The sequence below is a fragment of the Pseudorca crassidens genome, chromosome 9 (assembly GCF_039906515.1).
Source record: "Pseudorca crassidens isolate mPseCra1 chromosome 9, mPseCra1.hap1, whole genome shotgun sequence".
Lineage (NCBI taxonomy): Eukaryota > Metazoa > Chordata > Mammalia > Artiodactyla > Delphinidae > Pseudorca > Pseudorca crassidens.
The window spans coordinates 13,233,047-13,254,934 of record NC_090304.1 but is presented as its reverse complement, the minus strand read 5'-3'; the positions used below and the strand labels follow the sequence as shown (position 1 = coordinate 13,254,934).

General features: G+C 46.5%; 1 protein-coding gene and 1 non-coding gene across 25 annotated transcripts in view; one reads left to right on the top strand and one right to left on the bottom strand.

Moving 5' to 3' along the window:
* Positions 1-8,899: 8,899 nt before the first annotated feature.
* The window catches only part of CELF1 (CUGBP Elav-like family member 1), a 72,089-nt gene continuing 59,100 nt past the window's right edge, over positions 8,900-21,888 (bottom strand). For 16 of the 24 annotated variants that reach the window (XM_067749040.1, XM_067749036.1, XM_067749022.1 and 13 more), the window contains 6 exons: positions 20,584-20,712; positions 19,749-19,862; positions 18,824-19,009; positions 15,867-16,010; positions 15,230-15,396; positions 8,900-15,141 (listed from right to left, as the gene is read on the bottom strand). In XM_067749040.1, the coding sequence (XP_067605141.1) occupies positions 15,269-15,396; positions 15,867-16,010; positions 18,824-19,009; positions 19,749-19,862; positions 20,584-20,712 (701 nt within the window). In that variant the 3' untranslated portion in view covers positions 8,900-15,141; positions 15,230-15,268. The remainder of the gene's footprint in view (positions 15,142-15,229; positions 15,397-15,866; positions 16,011-18,823; positions 19,010-19,748; positions 19,863-20,583; positions 20,713-21,888) is intronic. The other 8 variants (XM_067749041.1, XM_067749035.1, XM_067749024.1 and 5 more) reach the window with 3 other exon arrangements.
* On the top strand, positions 18,014-18,118 carry LOC137231393 (U6 spliceosomal RNA). The gene has a single exon (XR_010946515.1). It is a non-coding gene; the product is annotated as a U6 spliceosomal RNA (small nuclear RNA).

Below are 21,888 nucleotides of genomic sequence, written 5' to 3'. Positions count from 1 at the left end.
GCACTGGGAAACCAAAAACTTCATGTGACTTGCTTTATTGTGATGCTCGCTTTACTGTGGTGGTCCTGGACCAAACCTGCAGTATTTTCGAGGTGTGCCTGTATTCACAAATTTGTGCATTGATCAGCACAAATTTCTAATATCAGAACATTTTCATCACCCTGAAAAGAAGTCCTGTGCTCATTAGCAGTCACCCCCCATTCCTTCGTGTTATGGGGTGCTAAATTGTGTCCCCGTTCATATGTTGGTGTTGATATGTAGACCGCACCCCCCAACCTCGGAATGTGCCTTATTGGAGACACCACCTTTTTTTTGGCTGTGCCACCCGGCTTGTGGGATTTTAGTTCCCTGACCAGGGATCGAACCCGGGCCCTCTGCAGTGAGAGCACGGAGTCCTAACCACTGGACCGCCAGGGAATTTCCTGGAGACACCATCTCTAAAAAGGTAAAATGAGGTCATTAGAGGGGGCCCTGATCCAATATGACTAGTGTCATAAGAAGAGATCAGGACATAGACACACAGAGGAGGAAAAAGAGGGTCATCAACGAGCCAAGGAGAGAGGCCTCAGAATGAAACCCACCCTTTTAACACCTTGATCTCTGACTTCCGGCCTCCAGAACTGTGAGAAAATAAGTTTCTATTGTTTAAGCCCTCCAGTCTGTTGCACAGTGTTACGGTAGCCTGAGCAAACGAATACAACCTCTGCAACCACAATCTACTTTCTATGGACTTGTCTATTCTGGACATTTCATATAAATGGAATCATACAACATATGGCCTTTTGTGACTGGCTTCTTTCACTCAGTATAATGTTTTTAAGGTTCATCTATATTGTAGCATGAATCAGAACTTCATTCCTTTTTATGGCTGAATAGTATTCATTGTACTATTCATTGAATAGTATTCAATACACCATTTTGTTTATCCATTCATTAGTCAATGGACATTTGGGTTGTTTCCCTTTTTGGTTATTATGAATAAGGATGCTATAAACATTCATGTACAAGTTTTCACGTGGACACATGTTTTCATATGTCTTGGGTATATACCTAGGAGTGGAATTGCTGGGTCATAGGTAACTCTGTGTTCAACTTGTGAGGAACTGCCAACCTGTTTGCCCCAGGGCCTTTGCCCCTCGTGGTCCCTACCCTGACATTCTGCCCAGTTAAGTCCTAGTTGAGGTGGATCAGCTTATTATTACACTCATAGAGAATTACATCCCATTCTGATACAAGATTTACCATATTCATTAATGAGGTTATTGGCTTAGTGTCTGTTTCCCCCACTCAGATGTGTGGGCAGGGACTTCATCTCATTCATCACTGACTATGTCTCCAGAGCAAGACCTGGCACACACTGGCCACTCAATAAATGTTAAATTAATGGGGAAAAAAAGGGGAGAAGTGAAAGTTTAATTTTGAAATTTAAAGCAACCACTCCAGGCTTACAGCCGATTTGCCATGTCTGCCTCGTCCTGGGGAAACTGAGTAGAGGCAGAGATGACTTCCTGTTCACTGCGAGCAAAATGGGTCCAGAGTGGGGCAATCTGGGAGTGGGGCGGGGGTGCATGCTCAGCATAGGTCGAGGGGATGGAGGAGGGGCCCTTGGGACTCGACAAGGATACCGGGACGCCCCAGGGGAAGTGCTCTTGAACCGGGACCACAGGAAGCTGGGAAAGCGGGGGAGAGTCGGGGAGCCACTGGCACAGGAGAGTTGGCTGGGATCTTCCTCTCAGCTGGGAAGGTGGGTCCTGGGTTGAAGTTAACCTCCAGAGGGGAAGGAAGCTGGGCACACAGGGCAAGTGCTGAAGAGCCAGCAGATTCTCTCCCATTTGTAGACCAGATATAGTCCAGCCACGAGTTCGAGTCGAGTCTTTTGACAGGAGGGAAGGGAGGTGGGCAGTTTGCCTCAGCATCCCAAAGGAATCTGGAACCACAGCCTTACGGGTACCTGGGAACGCGAATGATTGCAAAACTCAAAAGCTTGACGGTTTCCTCTGCCCCAGAGTCAGCAATTTGCTGACCACTGCACACAGTTAGGTCAAGGTCATGCTCCTTTAGGGCAAGGGTGTGGTCTTTGTACCACCAGCACCTGCACAGCCCCTGGCAAAGTGAGAGGAAACCAACAGAAGTGTAACAACTAACATTTCCTAAGCTGAGCATTTCTTCCAGTTTACAGATAACTGGGAGACACACAGAGGTAAAGCGACCTGCCCAAGAACACACTGCGACCTAGAGACAGAGCAGGGACTGAACCCAAGCAGTGTGACTCTAGTGGTCCTACTCTCAACCATGATACTGTCCCGGAAAAGAGGAGAGGGAGAAAAGTGAAGGGGAACTGGACAGCTGTCTTCAGGAATCATAGTGATTTTCATCGGACACACCCAAGCCCACTGGGAATGCTGTCCAAGGCTCTGGCCTGGGTGAGCAGAAGAAATGTATACAAAGAAGGCTAAGGAAAAGGTGAACGGAATCAGGCCTTGCTCACCGAAGCCCAGCAATGAAGGCTGGCAAAAGGCCCCCAGAACCGGGAGGGCGAGTCACAAAATGAGTCTCTTCTGGACCACTTAACCTCACAGGGCGACGGGACAGCAGGAGCCTGGGGGCTTGTTCCAAGTGCCCGCTGTGTCAGGTACCAGCTACGCGGCCTGGTACACTTCAGATTCCCGTTTTATAATCGAAAGTAGAAAATGAAGTTTGGGCCTGAAGCAGGGCTCACAATCTGGCATTCAAGGGCTGAAGATTTCCACGTTGGTTGGCTACACTTGTTATCTGGGAGATTTCATATAAGAATCAGCATTTCCTGCTTCTGTTGAAGACTGGAAGCTCAGGCAATCCCCGGGCCCATGAGTCTGCATGTCAACCAGTCAAGTGGTTGGTGTCTGGTCTTAAGAGACCAAGAATGTCTCTCGTTCGCCCACAGTCCCCACCTCTTGCTATTCTTGCCTTGACACTGAGCCAACTGTCACTTTAGATCGGCCTCCTTTCGCAGGCTTGCCTCCCCTGCCTGGCCCCTGCATTTATAGCCCCTGCACAACAAATGTAACTGGAGGGGACAGTCCCAGGCCCCTTCTGCCACGATTAGCGGGATCCTTGGGATATCTGTCCCTCTCGACAAATTCATTTTCCTAGTTGTGAACGCAGCTGCTTTACCTTTCTGTCAAAATTTCTGTGAAAACCAAATGAGACGATAAAATAAGAACTTGCTTTGAAAACAAGATGTTGCACTAACGCCCCTCTAATGGACCTCCTGAACCTTCCTTGAATGGGCTCTTGCAGTTTATAATAGTGAAAAATCTAGAAATAACCTGTGTCCAATAGGACAGTCGTTTAGAAACCATGAAACGCTAGGTAGTCTCTAAAAGTGAAAATGGTAAGATTCCAGTGTACATGTCCAGATGGAAGGGTGCCCGTGACAAAGTAACTGAAAAAAAATGCAAACATTCTGTACATTAAGGCATGATCTCATTTTTATTAGCAAACATCATTATATGTGTACATATTTTTGTATATAGAGAGAAATTCTGGAAGCGTACTCCCCCATCTGTTTGACAGTTATCAATGGGCTATGGGATGGGGAAACGCTGTTAACTCTGATGTACTTAGGGTCGTTAGCGACTTGAATGAGCATGTCTGCCAAGGGTGGCAGTGTGCTAAACGTTGGGGACACTCTCTCATCTTCCCAGCCCTGCTGGGTGGGTGTTTTCATTTCCATTTGGCAGGTGAGGAATCTGAGGCTGAATCAAGTCACCTGCCCAAGGTCACACAGCTGGTATTATAATCAGATTAAGACTCCTAAACACAAGCTTTTCCCACCACACGCCAAGTCCTCGTCTATAACATTATGCTTTGGGAAAAAAAAAAAAACCCTCAAACCTTAAAATAACTTAAAAAAATAAAAGCCATTGTGTCATGTAAGCCCCAGGCTCTGGGCACTCTCCACTTCAGGAATGACCAGCTGGTGGCACTCTCAGGGCTGGAGGACCACACGTAGGTTCCCCTCCACCAATTTCCTCACGGGGCAGGAAGTTGTATTAGCAGAATTCTTGTAAAGTGGCTCTAACGGACTTGGCCATCATTTGTTTCACAGCCACTGAGGCCTACAGAGAATCTGGGTACTGGCTGGTAGCTAGTAATCTATAAACAGGTGTGAAAATAAGTTATTCCCTTTCTTTCTGGAGTGGATGGAAATTTCTAAATAAAACTCGAATGTAATGTAGTTGGGGGAAAAAGGCATGTCCGGAAGCTCTTGGACAAAAGCAACTGTCATCTTTTGATATTTATTTGTTCATTTACTCACTCATTAAACGTCTCCTTGATGATTATTATCTACCAGCCCCTAAGGCTCCTGTGAAGAACAATACTTACATGGCCCCCGCCTTCATGAAGCTCCAGTCTAAAGGTGGAATTTAAACCAGGACCCCCAAGGTCCACCATTCACTCCCAGAGGAATATGCTCTGCAGGAGTCAGGGTGACCTGGGTTAAAATCCAACTCTCTGGGCTTCCTGGTGGCACAGTGGTTGGGGGTCCGCCTGCCGATGCAAGGGACACGGGTTCGTGCCCTGGTCCGGGAGGATCCCACATGCCGCGGAGCGGCTGGGCCCGTGAGCCATGGCCGCTGAGCCTGCGCGTCTGGAGCCTGTGCTCCGCAACAGGAGAGGCCACAGCAGTGAGAGGCCCGCGTACCGCAAAAAACCCCCACAAAAAACCAAAAAAACCCACACCAGACCTGGATGCTTTAAGTGGGTAAACTGTATAGTGTGTGAATTATACCTCAACCAGACAGTACAAAAACACCCAAAACTTCAGGAGGTCTCAGGTCACTGGGACCCTGCCTGGGGGAATGGGGGTGTGGGGAGGGAAGCAGGGCCAAGGTCCTATAGACTTGGCTGCAGGAGTGTCGGGACAGCCGTTCCCGGCTGAAATGTGTTCATTTCCCCATCCCAAGATCTGACTTTGATTGAAAAGAACAACAGTCCTCTCAACAGCTGGAGCCTTTACCAGTAAAGAGAAAGCCAATGTATGCAGAAGAAATTAAACACCAGATTGTGGCAGCGGCGGGGGGGGGCGGGTGTTAGAAAGGACTCCCCAGAGAGAAGGAAAGAGCTTGAAAAAGGCAGAAGGTGCAAAAAAAAGCCATCTATGATCCCTCCTGGAAGGACAATGTTATCAGACATTAGTTTGACATTCCCAGAGGTGAAGGAACAAACTTGCTCTTTCATTTCCTTCCTGATGGCTTTTCTTCATCAGGGACTGAGATGCTCAGGTGAGCACAGCATGTAAAGTACCTGGGAGAGTTAGGGAGGCCATGTACTGACCGGGAAAGCCAGTAAGCCGGGAACCAGGAGTGTGGCAATTAGGTGCCTAAGGAATCTATTCAAAGATAAAAGGTGACTGCATGTGGGTTTTTAGAAGAAATAGTTTAAGACACAGATACATGATTATAAAGATGCACAAGTCTAAATTCTGAGGTTAAAAATAGTACCTTTGGCATAGTCCCTTTTTTTGGTAAATTTTAAAGAGAAACAACAGCCTTTAAGTATGATGTTAAACTGGAAGATATTCAAATTATACTTAACATCCTTTTTTTTTTTTTTCTGGCCGCACCACACAGCATGTGGGATTTTAGCTCCCTGACCAGGGATCAAGCCTGCGTCCCTGGCACTGGAAGCGCACAGTCTTAACCGCTGGACCCCCAGGGAAGTCCTCATTCTATTTTTATATCAAGTTCTATCTCAGGAATACAGGACTCCTAAGACGAAGATCTACCACCTCAATCGTGAGTTACAGAACATCTGTGCTAAGTGGGAGACAATCTCTGGTTCAACCACCCTCTACTCACAGAGGAAACAGGTACGGGAAGGGAGTCCATGGGGAAGCCCCTGACTCTCCACCCTGACCCAATTCCCCAAAGTGTGAAACAGATCTCTTTGAGAAGCCACCCCATGGACATTTTATACATACTGGTTATGCAGCTTAATGTGTATTTTATTTTATTTTGGCTGCACCGCTAGGCATGCAGGATCTTAGTTCCCCAACCAGGGATCGAACCCGTGCCCCCTGCAGTGGAAGCGTGGAGTCTTAACCACGGGACTGTCAGGGCAGTCCCTTAATGTGTATTTTATTTTACATTTTTAAAATGTTTATTTATTTATCTTTGGCTGAGTTGGGTCTTCGTTGCTGTGCATGGGATTTCTCTAGCTGCAGTGAGCAGGGTCTACTCTTCGTTGTGGTGCGTGGGCTTCTCATTGTGGTGGCTTCTCTTGTTGCAGAGCACGGGCTCTAGGCATGTGGGCTTCACTAGTTGTGGCACGCGGGCTCAGTAGTTGTGGCACACAGGCCCAGTTGCTCCGCGGGCATGTGGGATCTTCCCAGACCAGGGCTCGAACCTGTGTCCCCCGCATTGGCAGGCGGATTCTAAACCACTGTGCCACCAGGGAAGCCCCAATGTGTATTTTTAAATAATGTGTATTTTACAATTAGGACACCAAACTTGTAACTTCACAAATACTAATGGTCAGAATGAGGTGAAATTATAAAAGGTGGATTTCAAGTTGATTTAAAATATTAGGTGGTGATGGTTGTATAACACCGAATGTACTAAACGTCACTGAACTGTTTACTTAAAAATGGTTAAAATAGAAAATTGCTATATTTATTTTTACCACAATGCAAAAAAAATAAAATAAACACGAGGTAAAGAACAGCTTCGGTGGCAACAGATCTAGGAAAGAACTGTGTGGCAGGAGTGACGTTTAAGAAGCACTCCAGTCCTCACGGGAAGTGGCACCTTGCAGGAGCACTATAACAACTTGGAGCACTGAGTTACCCCTTTAGCACCGAGACAGTCACTCTGAGGACAAAGCTGAAACGATGCACCACCGAGGGAGCCACAGAGTGGTAGGCTCCCTTCCCTAGAGCCTAGAGGACAGCATGCAAACCGTGTGTGATGAGACTGTGTAGGTTAACTAAAGCACACTGATTTGCTTTTACGGAGTTACTTCTCCTTGGGAGTAGTTAAGAGAAAGGGCTTGGAAGTCAGGCAGACCTGGTTTGACTCTCAGTGCACACCACTTTCCAGGAGCAACCCAATTTCTTTTTAGTTTGATCCCAGTCTTATTTTTAAAATGTGTGTAGGAAAAAGACTTAACGAAATCTAATAGTAACTTTGGACACAGGGGAACAAGGTCGTGAGGGAAGGAGGTCTTGGTGTGCTGCCGCCATTTCTTCTGCCTTCAGTCTCTGCGCCCGGGATAGAGCATCTGGAGGTTCACAACCTCTGTGGTCCGTAGGAGCCACTAAGAGGAGAGGTCAGGGAAGAATTTGCCATTTTCAGTGGAAGACAAGTGGCGGTTACTGGCTATGATGATTTTGTACTTTGGATCTCGATTTACTGCACCTTTCTTTATAGTAAGACACCAACTGCTTAAAAAATAATCCATGAGGGAATTCCCTGGCCGTCCAGTGGTTAGGACTCCGCGCTTTCACTGCCGAGGGCCTGGGGCTCAATCCCTGGTGCGGGGACTAAGATCCCACAAGCCCTTGGGTGGGGGGGTGGGGATGGGGGGCGGGGAATCCATGAGACAGATATGAAGAGGAGCATTTTAATAAGAGGTGCACTCTCTTTGAAAAAAGGATCAAACTGTTGAACTCAACATACTAGATACGTTTGTAAATAAACTTATGGCATAAAAAAACAGTAACTTTAGTTATTTTTTGGGGGGGGATTGTTTTTTAAACAACCCGATTTTTTTTTTCAAATAAAGTATTTTTATTATTTTTATTTATTTGGCCATGCCATGCAGCATGCAGGTTATTATCTGAGTTCCCTGACCAGAGGGATCAAACCGTGCCCCCTGCAGTGGAAGCACGGAGTCTTAACCACTGGACCACCACGGGATTCCACAACCCAATTTCTTTTAACCTCAGTTTGCTCATCTGCTAAATGGGGATGAAAACCGTAGCTCCCTCCCAGGGGCGTTATAAAGACTAGAGCATATAATGTGTATCGAGTGTTTCCCACAGCACTAGGATGGTGGTGAACAGTCAATGAACATTAGCTAGGACAATTACTGCATAAACATTTCATGGGCTAGTACCCAGTACAACCCCCACTGGGAAATGCTACTCCAGACACACCCCACACAGAGCGACTCTGATGAGAAGGTTGAGGCCTGGCCCACCCACAGGCCATTGCTGGTTGCATGCCCCTAGACAGGCACCAGCTTCACAAAGACTCGCCTCCCGGAGGATGAGGATGGCAGTGGCAGGTAAGGAGCAGACAAACTTATAATTCAGCCAGAGGGCCTGGGACTCCTGGCCCAGGGGCTGACTGAATCTGCAGTTCACAGAGGTTTGAGGAGGCCCAAGTATGGGCCTCACTCAGAGAGTGACCTAGAATTACTGAGTTGTAAACCCAAGAAATCTTAGAAATGCCCTTCTGTGACCCTGTTCTGAGGTCCAAATGAGGGGAAAGGAGCTGCAGCACTTTGGTCTGGAGTCCTGAAGACCTAGAGAGGAAGAGCCCCAAGCTCTGGGCCTCAGTGCTCGCTGGCTGCCTCCCCAGGTGCAGGAACTCCACAGCAGGAAGGGACGTGCACTCACAGGTCTGGGCTAGCTCTGCAAGGTGGCAGCCACTACTGGCAACAGAAGCACAAAAATGAAAGCTGCCAAAAAACTTTAAAGCGCCTCCCTATTAGCGGGGATGCTGAGAAGAATGCAGGATGATAGAGAAGGCAGTTTTCTGGAAGAAATTCTCTTTCGGGAGCCTGGGGTGGCCCCACTGCATGTTAACAGGTAATTCCGGAGTGCCCATCCCTTCTTCAGGCGTGCCGCCGACTCCTCCAGCCCCCGGCTGCCACCTACCCCAACAATCAGTAACTCTGAAGACAACGTCAGTTCTTCTCAAACAGTTTAATAGCAAATAAACAAAGGAAGGTACCACACTTGGCAGATACAAAATGACTTTTTGTCCGTGTGTCTGTGCAATTAAAACAGATTTAGGTTCCCCATTGGGACAAAAGGAAAAACACACAGAAAAGGAAGGAGATTCCTTTTAGACACATACTCCCTTGCTCGAAACTGGTAACAATTTTTTTTCTTTTTTAATCCACTACACAAACTCTGTGATCAGGTCAGAAAAGCGACAAGGGCTCTTCTTGCCTTTTTTTTAAAACCATTAAAGTAAAATTCATAATTTTCTACATAGTACAACACAAGTTCACACAAAAAAGACATTTTCTTTTGCAAATCAAAACAGGAAAGAAAGGAAAAGCTCAAACAAGGTAAAGAAAAAGCATTTCTACGGCTGAATCACGACTTTGAGTTGATTGAATCCCATTGTTGCTGCAGAACAGACTGTGCGTTTGGTCATAGTGGCAATTTTTTTCTCTTCACATTGTGAAATCACTTTACATTGTTTTCTAGTAGAAAAGGCAAAAAACTGTACAAAACCCCTAGTGTTAAATACAACGTTTGTACCAATAAAAAACTCACACAGGTTTGTCTCCAAAATGTAAAGTTTCTTTTTTTTTTTTTCTTTTTAAATTATTCACAAAAAGCAGCTGGAAATCAGAAAGGCAGCTGCCGCTCCAGGGTCTCAAATCCATTAAAACCACCACAGAACAATTAAAACAATCAGAGAGAAAAGGAAAAGGAAACAACGTCCAACGTTTGGCATTTGGTTTTATCCACAGGTTTTCCCAGAGCTCCTCTTGGAATTGAAAGCAAAATATATTGGCAAACATGGGTTCTGAATACACAGGAAGGGGAGCCTCAGCGCCTTCTGCCAAGAGAGGCAGCTCTGTGCAGTCAGACTGTGGGGTGCACGGCAGTCTCGCTCAGGCTGGGGTTCCTGGCCTCTTTCCATCCAATCACCCCTTCGAAGAAATTAAGCAGCCTACCATACACTGGGTCTCCACCTGGCCGCCCTTCCCTTCTAGTAAGAGTGGCTTCAAGCATAATTAATACTAGGCAACCTGCCAGGTCCCAGAGCAGAAACTCTGCCGAGATCCCTTCCTTTATCAACTCCAGCATGGATGATGCTAACAGTGCTTCTACCTTCCCACCCCCCTCCCCCCAGTCCCTTGGCTACCCCTCTCCATCCTTCCCTGGAAATCCTACTTCGCAGCTCTCTCACCCACCAGCAGCTTAGGCCTGGGTGGGATCTATCCCAAACTCCTCCCTCTGCAACCTCGTACCTCCACAGATCCATCGTGTGACCTCTCATCTCCTCTGACCTCTCCCTCTGCTCTTCACATTCTTACTCAAGTCCCTAAGACCCTGAGGCTGGATGGTGCCACAAGAGAGGAGGGCAAGTTCCCCTCGGGGAACCAAGGAACTGGCTTGCCTGGCACCCAGGGACAGTAGCTATTTGGCTCTTCACCCAATTAAAACAAAACAAAACAAAACAAAAACAAAAACAAAAACAAAACCAAACCCGCCCTAACCCCCACCCCACTAGCTGAGCAAGAGCCGAGCTGCAGTGAGGAGCCAGTGTGGGGTGGCTGGTGCCCAGGGCTGTAAACAGTGTGAAGACTGTAGTATTGTGCTTGTCACCTAGGAGAAGCGCTGCAGATGTACTGCCACTTCGGGCGCAGACGGCCTCCTGCGAGTGGCTAAGAGCGCACTCCTTCTTCGGCGCTGAGGGTGCTTACTAGCCTCTCGCCCACCCACAGCCGCCTTCTGAGTTCTACCTCTGCCCCTGTGCCTCTCTGGACCCCCTTCCCACCCGCCTCTGAGCAGAGCAACCGGCCTCCTGAAGGCCCCGCCGAGACCCGGAGGCCATATGAGGTGACAGTCTAAGTGCACAGGCAAACGCTCTAAGGGCAATAGAGGAGAAAGTTGCCACTTCAAAATAAAAATAATACAATCTTGGAAAAAAAAAATTAACCCTACATCAATTTAAAACAGCTTCTTTGAAACCCTTTTAAATCGGTCAGTTTCTGCACAAACTATAGAAAACAGAGAGGTGAAGGTGATATATACGAAGGTGTGAAGAAACAGCAGGAAACATGCAAAACTTGTTTTTTCTGGGCATAATCTTAGTAGGAAAGGAAAAAATTCAAAACAAAAACACAAAAACAATACAAAAACAAAAAAATCAAAGCATCACATTTTGCTGTGGAGACTGTGGGAAGAAGCATGGAGGTGGGCACAGCAGGGCTGAGGGGAAGGGGCCAGAGGGCTCTGCAGACTCCCGGCAGGGTTGCTCCAGGGAAGAACCACACAAGAAAAAGGGCTGGCTGCGGCCCAAACTGCAGCCGGTGGTCAAAAAGGAAAAAGAGTTCAGGTGTTTTCTGCAGTTGAGAACTCAGAAAAACAAAAATGGGAACACATGCGGTCTCCTCAAGCCCCACAAACTATATCAGCAAAATGTGCTCAGGAGCCTCAAAGGTTTTAGTGACATCTTTTATTTCATTGTTTACTTCAAAGTTGTCTTTAAAACTAAGCACACAGAGAAACAAAGCCTAGAAACAGACTGGCTGTGTGTTCACAGAAATACAAACACCACGCGGTATGTGCTAGTAGGGCTGCTCTGAAGACAATTACAAAGAATTGGAATCACAAAATCAAGTGGTTATCTTATGAAGTTCTAGAAAAATAGATTTTTTTATATTCAAATGCAAGTTTAAATATTTCCCCTTCAGCAGTCGTTCTAGCAAAACCAATTTGGCAGCACAAAAGAAAAAAAAAAGGAAAGAAAAAAGAAAAAACAAAGAAAGAAACAAACATAATAAAAATACACGTCAGCATCAAAGGTCAACACAAGGTCAAAGGTGAGAGTTCAAGCATCAGAGAAGCTGAAGAGACAGGGATTTGGACGATGTACTTGACGCCACATCGACATGCTTTAGGCACAACGATGAACAAACGGCAGGAATCTAGAAAAAAAAACAAACCAGAAAGAGGGAGACCCACTGAGTTACACAGAGCAATACATCCAAACGAAGAGAGAGAGAACAGGAACACTCACTGTTGTACAGCCCTGAAATGAGGAGGCGGGCGGGGCAGGGGCTGGGCAATGACAGGGAACTTTTGCACATGCTAACAATGGACACAGGGAAAAGTCAAAAAAGGACATGGAGGACACCAAGAAAACATCCAACTGCCAGAGACAGAGGGAACCTAAGGCTTGGATTTCCCCAGAAGTGCCCAAACACATCCGAAAAGGTCTCTCTGGTGGAGCAGAGCCTCAGCCTCTCCCTCAACCCCCGGTCAAGACTCAGGGAGAAAGTCAAAGCTGCAGGCTGGGGTGGGGAGAATTCTTTAGGGAAGAGGGCCAGGATTTCTCCTCAATCCTATGCGGATGGCCCTTTGTTCCCGGAAATCCAAGCTCTTAGCTTCCACGCAGGCCCTGGCCACTCATGTTGGACCCAGGAGACAGTGTCTGGCTGCATTCAAGGCAAATCACTTTCATGATGAAACCCAAGTAAGAAACAGAACTACAGCAGAAAACACACTTATACACATGAGACCCCCACACAACAGAAAAGGGCTGCTTAAGACTTGACTGCGAGTCTCCACTCTCCGAGCTGACGCTTTCACACCATGAGACTTGTAGGGAAGCAGCTTCTTCACAAAACCATCTTTGGCCTAGGGAGAGAACTGTGCTCAAGGGCAGCACTGCTGTGGGAATTCGCTGGGCGGGGGACAAGAGAACAGAGGGAAGTGCCTGGGCTCACCAGCTGGCCGCTGTGGCAGCCCAGGGCCCTGCTGAGGTGCACGCTTCTTTTAGAAACAAGAACCCACAAGCAGGTATGAAACCTCAGAGTGTGGTATCCAAGTGGGCTGATTACACCTTTACCTTTCATGTCAATAGGGAAGGGGTTTCATAAGGTCCCGGAGCCCAGGGCAAATCTGTGTACAAATAATAGTGAACTGGGGGAGGAGGGAGAGAAAGGGAAGAAAGTGGGAAGAAGAGTGGAGTTCTGGGCTTTGGAAAACCCCACAGTGGCCAAGGAGGAAGACAGAACAGGTTAGCGATCACAGCACCGGCAGCACCCTGGGGAGCACAGCTCTCTCCTCCGCCAATTCACAGCATTAACTCCTTCCCCCTCTGGCAGATTAGCTGGGCTGCAAACGGCCACAGAAAGTCAGTAGTTTCAATCATACACAGCACCCTGTGTGTACAACAATCACATTCTGGATTCTACAAAATCCTGGCCTTTTCCAGAGATATAATTTAGGTAATAAATATTCTCCACCCCGGAGCTGTATAAAACTTCTATAAAAATAGAAACGACATTCTTGGTTCCAGCTGGTTGGGATTCAGAACAGCGCCTCCCCAACCTAGCATTTTTTTCTTTTTTTGTTGTCTTTTTTCTTTTTTATTTTTATTTTTTGCATTTATTTAAAAAATCCCATCATGACCCTGGAAGCCTTTGGAACAGTTTTATCCTTGAAACACAGGACACATTTCTCCCAGTGCGTGGAATTCAAGTTTACGTGGTTCAGCTTAAGAAGTACGTTTCATGTTTCTTAGAGGACAACAGACCCAAGTTATCACTATGAGAAGGGAACAGCTGTCCCAGCTTCAATGGGATAATCCAACACCACCAACTACCTGCACAACAGCAAGACAGTCAATCCTTGTCTGTGGCCCAAATGGACAGCATGACAAGGAGAGAGCCCCCATCTGACTTAATAGCAAACCAACCCCTTTAATCTCACCTCTGCTGCTAGGGGTCAGGACTGATGTTTGTGAGGTTTAAGATCCCAGGGACCCAGCCCCTGGCCTTGGCTAAAGATCGTATATTAACAGGGCCACCTCTGCCCAGGTACACATTCCCAACAGCGTGTCCCTTCTGGTTCTCCACCCCTGCAGCATTTCTGGGAGCAGAGGCAGAGCCCAGAGGCTGTGTGGGTCACAGGCAAGGGCTGCAGTGAGACCTGTGGGAGGCAGCAGGGAGCTAACTGTAAGCACGAGGACAAAAACGAACACGGTGATGCTGAGGTAAATGAACACTAAATCCATATGGAGGTTGTAAACGTCCTGTTGTCTCCTCTGTCGCCAAGAGCAGAAGATGGGGCTGGAGCGGGCAGAAGAGGGGCCTGCCTCCGTTTTGACACTACATCTGGGACATCTCAACCAAGGAGGCAAACATGGATTTCTTAATCCTTTTAAGCACTGAATGCTGGCCACTGGCAAACGCAGCACTGGCTTAAAGGGACCTTATGATTCAGGTACACCAAGAAGCAGGCTCCTCCTCCCCCAGCTTGATGGCTTTTGATCACTCTGCTCAGGAGAGGTGCTCCCTTCAACTAGTTGCTGTAAGCCCTTCTTGGATCTACCCTCGTGAGAAACCTGTGGCTGGGGATGGAAGAGACATTCCTCGCTGTGGTCAACTATAAAGAAGAGACCAGACAGTGTCTTCCCCAGAGGCCTTCTTTAAATGGACCTGGTAGAAATGGCCACGGTCTAATAGTTTGGTGTTGAAATAAACTAAAAACAATCTCTTTGACTGGCTGCTGCTTCCTAACAGCCACCAGGCAGGAGGGCAGGGCCAATCCAACACCAATGGCTGGCTGGGAAAGCTGGTAATGGGTGATATATCCCTGCTTTTTGCATATGTCAGGCTAATTTAACAGGTGCTTTATTTCCAGAGAATTGTTAGCCCCTTCTTAGGAAAGAGGGGCAGAAATTCCAGACAAGAATCTAAAAAATAGGTGGCAAGAACTCAGTATTTCCACAGAAGGCAGCTATGGAGGAGTTTTAGCCTCCAGCTCCCGGGGCTGCTGGGTGTCAAGTCACTCTCACTCTCCAAAGCCAACCCCACCTCCTCCACCCCACAAAAGCTCTTGGATGTCAGTTCTCATTTCACCCACTCTCGTGCTCAGGAAGATTCTGGGGGTCAATTTTTTGTTTCACTCAGTCCTCTCTCTTCGGGTAGTTTGGGGCAAATTCTGATCTTCTTTTTTAATGTTTCTCCATTCCCCCTCCTCCCCCAGGGCAGTTTGATGTTGGTCCTTCTCAACACACTGGTTACAAACACAGCAAACTTTTAAATAAAGAAAAAAAACTCAGGATATGGCACCTAAACTCCAAAGTAAAACACTGGAAACCAAAGCACAAACTTGTCCTCTGTACGAAGCGAAATTCCCACAGAAGGCAGTAGCCGAGTCTTCAGGGCAAGCTGTGCCTGCGAGAGTGGCAGGGATCAGGGTCCAGGGCTGTCAACACACAGCCTTAGGGCTTCGAATCATTAAGGGTGCTCCTCCCCCACTTACCAGAAGACCCTCTCACTCCAGTCTCAGAGGGGAGCACGCTCAGTAGGGCTTGCTGTCATTCTTCGAACGTTTGAGCTGCACTTTAAGCCGCTTCATGCCAATCTGAAAGCCGTTCATGGACTGGATGGCAGCTTGAGCCGAAACAGGATTGTCGTAACTTACAAAACCTGTGTGTCCAAGCAGAAACCTAGGTGAGGGGCATAACGAGGCAGGAAGATTCTCAATCTTCCTTATGCAAGAGATACCTTATGAGCTTAGTCTCAAATCCCAATTTTTCTCAGCAGGAACAAGAATTCTTGAAATTATATCACATGAAATAAATCAGGTTCCTAACAGCAGCAGTTGACATCTACACAGTACCTGAAAGTTTTTTTGGCCAAGCCATTTTCCATACATTATTTTTACCTCTGGAGTGACAGTGTGGGTACAAATCATCATTCCCACTACAGAAATGAAAACACTGAGGCTCAAAACGAGGCAATGTAACCTGCCAGAGGCTAAGTTAAACTACAAACTCAAACGCAGCTCTCCTGCTATCAGCCCCTTCTCCCCCTTTCTCTGCTCTCAGCCCCTCCTCCCCCTTTCTAACTGGTGAACGTGCTTAGCTCTCCCGACACCAGAAGAAACACCAACGTACCAAAGCACTTGCTCAGGTTTGTCTGCTTGTCTATGAAAACCTTGGCAGACACGACATTCCCAAAGGGCATGAACATCTGCAGCAGGTCCTGGTCTCCAAACTCCTGGGGCAGGTGGTAGATGAACAGATTGGCTCCTTCTGGACCTTCAAAATCCCCATTGATTGAACAGGTCAGTGTCAAGCACACTCATCCCCTGCACCGACTCTCATTTCCACCTGTGTTACAACTCACAGCATCCCAACCAACAAAAATTCACCTGGAGAACTAAACAGATTCTCTAAATACAAGGCAGGGGGCTGAAGGGTGATCGCTGAAACAGGTTCCTGCCCTCTTTCCCGTTCACCATTCTCAATCTCTGTCTCATTGACAAAGGTCAGAATTCGACCTTGTGGGAGGATGGTGTGCTGGGACAGTAAGTAGGCAGATTTGCGTGTGGTGCAATAAAACCAGAGACTACAGGGTTGTAGAGGAACAACAGAAAAGGAGGTAGAGATTATAAATAAAACAGGTTTCAAAATTGTGCCTAGAAACAATAGGGACAGCAAAGAGATTGGTAATTGCCAGAGGCAGCTGGGGCAGGGACCTACTATAAAGAGACATGAGGGAATTTCTAGGGGTGATAGAAATGTTCTACATCTGTGGCAGCAGTTACGTGACTACGTGTGTTCGTCAAGAGCTCACAGAGCTATATTCCCAAAAGGGTGAATTTTACCATATGTAAATTGTGCCTCAGTAAAAACATATTTTTAAAATGTGCCTATGATAAACAACTAAGCTCAGAACTAGAATATGCTTTCCTCTTCAACCATTTACACTCAGTGATTTCCTGGCCAAAGAAGAGGTGTTTTCTTTAAAAATTTTTATTGGAGTATAGTTGATTTACAATGTTGTGTTAGTTTCTGCCGTACAGCAAAGTGAATCAGTTATATATATATACACACATATATCTGCTCTTTTTTAGATTCTTTTCCCATTAGGTCATTCGAGTACTGAGTAGAGTTCCCTGTGCTGTACAGTAGGTCCTTATTAGTTATCAATTTTATATATAGTATGTATATGTCAATCACAATCTCCCAAATTATCCCTCCCCACCCCCTTTCCCCCTGGTAACCATAAAGTTTGTTTTCTACATCTATGACTCTTTCTGTTTTGTAAATAAGTTCATTTGTACCATTTTTTTAGATTCCACATATAAGTGATATCATATGATACTTGTCTTTCTCTGCCTCACTTACTTCACTTTGTATGATAATCTCTAGGTCCATCCATGTTGCTACAAATGGCATTATTTCATTTCTTATGGCTGAGTAATATCCCATTGTATATATGCAGCACATCTTCAAAACAGAGTTTTATTACAATCGCAGTCCAGCCAGTCTCCAGCCACCCTGGCCTCCCTGCTGTTGCCAAACACATACAGAACACTGCTGCCTCAGGGTCTCTGCACTTGCTGTTCCTCTGCCCCATTACTCTTCTTCCTCTAGATATATGCATGGCTTCCTTCCTTCCTTCAGGTCTTTACTTAAACATCAACTTAAAGAGACCTCCTTCTCTCTATAAAATGCTATCTTTCTGGCACTCTCTATTCCTCCTTCCTGCTGCTCATCATTCTTCAGAGCACCATTTGGAACACCTCATGCTTCTGTTTACTGTCTATCTCCAGAGTTCCATCAGTTCCCCCACTACCACATCCTAGGGCACATAAATGTCCAATTCAGAGCTGGTAAGGATGCACTGCACCAAGGCTCCTTGCTGCTAAAGCAAGAGAGGATACTTGTCTATTTCCTACATTAGTGCTTAAATCTTGCCAGCTCCTGGTTAAGAAAACCCAGTCATATATGAGCACAGAGATGTTGGCAGCAACTTCTATTCATACAAACCACTTTCAGGCCTCTTTCTGCTTAAAAAGCCTCTCCTGAATTAATACCATTTATGTCAAGGCACATACTTCCCACTCCATACTTCCCACTCCATCAACTCTTCCTGTCTCATCACCCTTCAGTTTGTCCTCAGTTAGGAAAAGCATAGATCAGAAAGTGAGGAAAATGCCAAATGACAGAGCTATAAGGGACACCTAGACAGAAGATAACCTCTGACAGATTTATAATCCACAGAGAAGACTTCCTAACAAAAACAGACTGCCAGTGCTCGCTTCGGCAATGCATATACTAAAACTGGAATGATAAAGAGAAGATTAGCATGGCCCCTGGGCAAGGATGGGACGCAAATTCGTGAAGTGTTCCATATTTTTGTGAAGTAAGCCGGAAAGAGAAATACAAATATCGTGTATCAACACATATATGTGGAATCTAGAAAAATGGTACAGATGAACCTATTTTGCAAAGCAGAAATAGAGACAAAATGTAGAGAACGAATGTGAGGACACGGTGGGGAGGGGCGGGGCAGGGGTGTGGCATGAAATGGGAGATTCGGATTGACATATGTACGCCGCTTGGTATGAAACAAGATAACTAGTGAGGACCTGCTGTACAGCACGGGGAACTCCACTTGGTGCTCTGTGGTGACCTGGATGGAAGGGAAATCCGCAAGGGAGGGGCTATGTGTTTACATATGGCTGGTTCACTTTGCTGTGCAGCAGGAGCTAGCACAACATTGTAAAGCAACTATATCCCAGTAAAAAACAAAAACACACACAAAAACAGACTGCAGACTGCCAAATGGTGTCAGACACAATAAAGCCAATATGTTTCTTCATCTAAAAACTGCAGCCCCATCTCAGGAGAGAATACAGAGGTTCTGACCTGAGCCACATGCAGAAAGCAGATCACAGTTTCTCAGTCTACCCTTGACACTGCCAAAGAGAAGTGTTTAAAAAAAAAAGAGAAGTGTTGGCCTGACCACCTACATGGCTCTCCGGGGCTTTGCCCTGCTTTTCAGTGCTGGTCAGATGGAGCACCCAACCCTGTCCCTGACTCCAGTTTCCCTTGGCACTCACCTTCCTTCTGGCTTCCAGCAGCACCAATACTCTGCTGTGTCAACAAGTTCTGGTTGTACAGAGTGGGGAGCGCCGCTGCAGCATATTGCTGGATCCCCGAGTAGGCCTGCGTGAGGGCCTCCATGGTGCTCCCAGTGCCATTAGAAAGGCCACTGCTGCCCAGCCCACCATTTAAAGCAGCCATCCCTTGGTTGGGGGTGAGGGTGGGGGGAAGAGCAGGATTAACAGATTGGAAAGACTCAAGCGATGCCAAAGACAAACTCCAAAGTACGCCCTTTTCATCTCCTTAGCTTCTCCCTGAGGAGGAATATTCCTCTGACTGGTCAGATTTTAGGACACTCACCAGGCCTTGTAGCTAATGGGGACATTTAAAAATGCCACACCCAGGTGCGGCTCTCCCCATTATCTTCTTCCAATCTGTGCGAGAAGTGATACCACTTATACGACTTGCCCCATTTTTTTCTTTGGCTTTGCTGCCATTTTCTCACAAAGAGCTGGAATGTGGTAAAATAAGAGTCCCAGGACTGGGGACTAAAAGGGATACATATAGTCTATGACAAGATGTGGGCAAATCCTATCATCAAAATAGCTGCTAACATTTACTGAGCATGTACTAGTTGCCAGACACAGTACTAAGTAATGTGCTCAGCACTTTACCTATGTTTTCATTTAACTTAATAACCCTCAAAGTATTCTACTCCCACTTCATAGATGAGAAAATGATCTCAGAAAGGTGGTCTTAAGTTACAGGTAGTTAAGGGGCAGAGATGGGATTTAACTCAGGTCTGACTCAAACTCCCATGATCATTTCTAACTTCACTGGGCCACCCCCATCATTCATTCTAACGGCACCCCTACCAGAGTTGTTTAAAATGTGCTATCTGCACAAAGAACGGCTCGATGACATTCAGGGACTGGCCCTCACCTGCCAAAGAGCTGACGTTGAGGCCTGCTGTTGCTCCAGCTAGTGTCTGTAGGGCTCCAAGGGAGGCGATGGGATTGACAGAGCTGCTGCTGCTGGAGCTGGGTGAGGACCCTGCTGTCAGACATCCATGAGTTAAACTCAGACCAACACTTACTTTCTCAGGTCAACAGGAACCAAAGCACAAGTTATGTTACTCAAGTATTCTCTTTATAAAGAGGTTTTTCAGTTACTGATTTCCCCCCCGAGCTATTGATTTTGATAACTGTCCCTGCAGGACATAGAAGCAAGTGATGATTACAACCGACTAAAAACTACGAGATTTCTCTTAAGTCAGAAGATGACATTTGAGGGCTTCCCTAGTGGTGCAGCGGTTAAGAATCCGCCTGCCAATTCAGGGGACATGGGTTTGAGCCCTGGTCTGGGAAGATCCCACATGCCGCGGAGCAACTAAGCCCGTGAGCCACAACTACTAAGCCTGTGCTCTAAAGCCCACGAGCCACAACTACTGAGCCCGCATGCCACAACTACTGAAGCCTGCGCACCTAGAGCCCGTGCTCCACAACAAGAGAAGCCACCTTAATGAGAGGCCTGTGCACCGCAATGAAGAGTAGCCCCCGCTCAACGCAACTAGAGAAAGCTGGAGTGCAGCAACAAAGACCCAACACAGCCAAAAATAAATAAATTAATTTAAAAAAAAAAGACATTTGAAAATTTACTGTTCATGATCTGACCCCTTTGGAAATGGGTGTTAACTACTCTCCAGAATGACATACTCCTCTCTTGGGATTCTGCCCAAGGCACACAAGGGCACAGTGGCCCTATTATACATGCTTACCTGAACTGGTGAGTACGCTGAGGGGACTGCTGGATGTAGTGAGAGCATTGGTACCACTTGGTGTGTTCTGAGCTGCACTAGCTGCAGCAGCTAGTGCAGCCAAATTCTGTAACTGCATTGCATTTAACCCTGCAACATCCAAAGCAAGAGATCAGCCAACAGATAAGGGTGCCTCATATTCACTCCAGCAATGACCGTGCACACTGGCAGAAGGCTGGTCCCAAAGAGGAACTGTTCTAGATACAGGCAATACTACAGAGCTCCAAAAAGATTCAGATCTCACTCAACTCATTCAGAAACTGAACATTTCCTCAGATAATAGATGTCTAATCCAATAGCATACCAGCCCAAATGGATGGGCAATTAAGAAACCAGAAAAGAGGGGTGGATTCTGTGTTCTACCATGGAGCCTGGTGTCTAAGAGAGCAATGCCAAACCCTGTGGAAGAGAACGAGTCTGCATCTGAGCCCCTCACTCACACTTTACAGGGGATCTGTTCTCTGCAATGGAGGTGAAAACGCAGAAAATGTAGTAGAGATCCAGAAGGCAATGGAGGAGATGACAGGGGGATACACGTGAAAACAGCAATAATAGAGAGAACAAAGAAAAAACCACCACCTGAATAGTAGATTAATTATCAGAAAAAGAAGAGAGAAAAAACACTGAGGAAAAGACTTCCAAGTAGAACCTAGGCAACACAGGTATAAGCAGAGCAAGAAATCTGAACTGCACTGACAATGTGTGGCAAACTTTTACTAGATAATGAAAGGCAGATGGGTGAGGGTGGAGAATTAATGAGAATAAAAAGGCTACAACACAGATTTACAATCTAGCAACTTTTTGAAAACACAGCAAACTTTAAGTCCCTGGGACAAAAATGAACCACTGCAGTTTTCCTAAGATCATCCCTTCCTCAGATGCACCTGCCTAGCCCTATCTCGCTGCAGCAGGGCAGAGGGAGGCAGCTCTGGAATGGTCCCCTCCCTGCTTCCTTAACTTTCCTGACAGCCCCTGCCTCAGGTTTGTCTGTGGAGCCTCCTTTTGTTATAAACTCAGGTATTTGGCAATTAAGTTTTCTGTGCATGTTAACACCAAAAAAGGTAATTCACCTAAGAAATAACATGTGTAAGACAGTAACTGCCTGGGTTCTAGCAGCTTCACGGAAAGCCATGCACATAGAAGCCATCTTAGACTTTTCCTCAGAGTCACTGAAAAAGTCACTTTATTGTGGAAATAAAGAATTCCTGTAATTTTCTCCTTATCAAAGTAGCTGCAGATAGTCTGCAGATGCTAACAGCTCTTTTC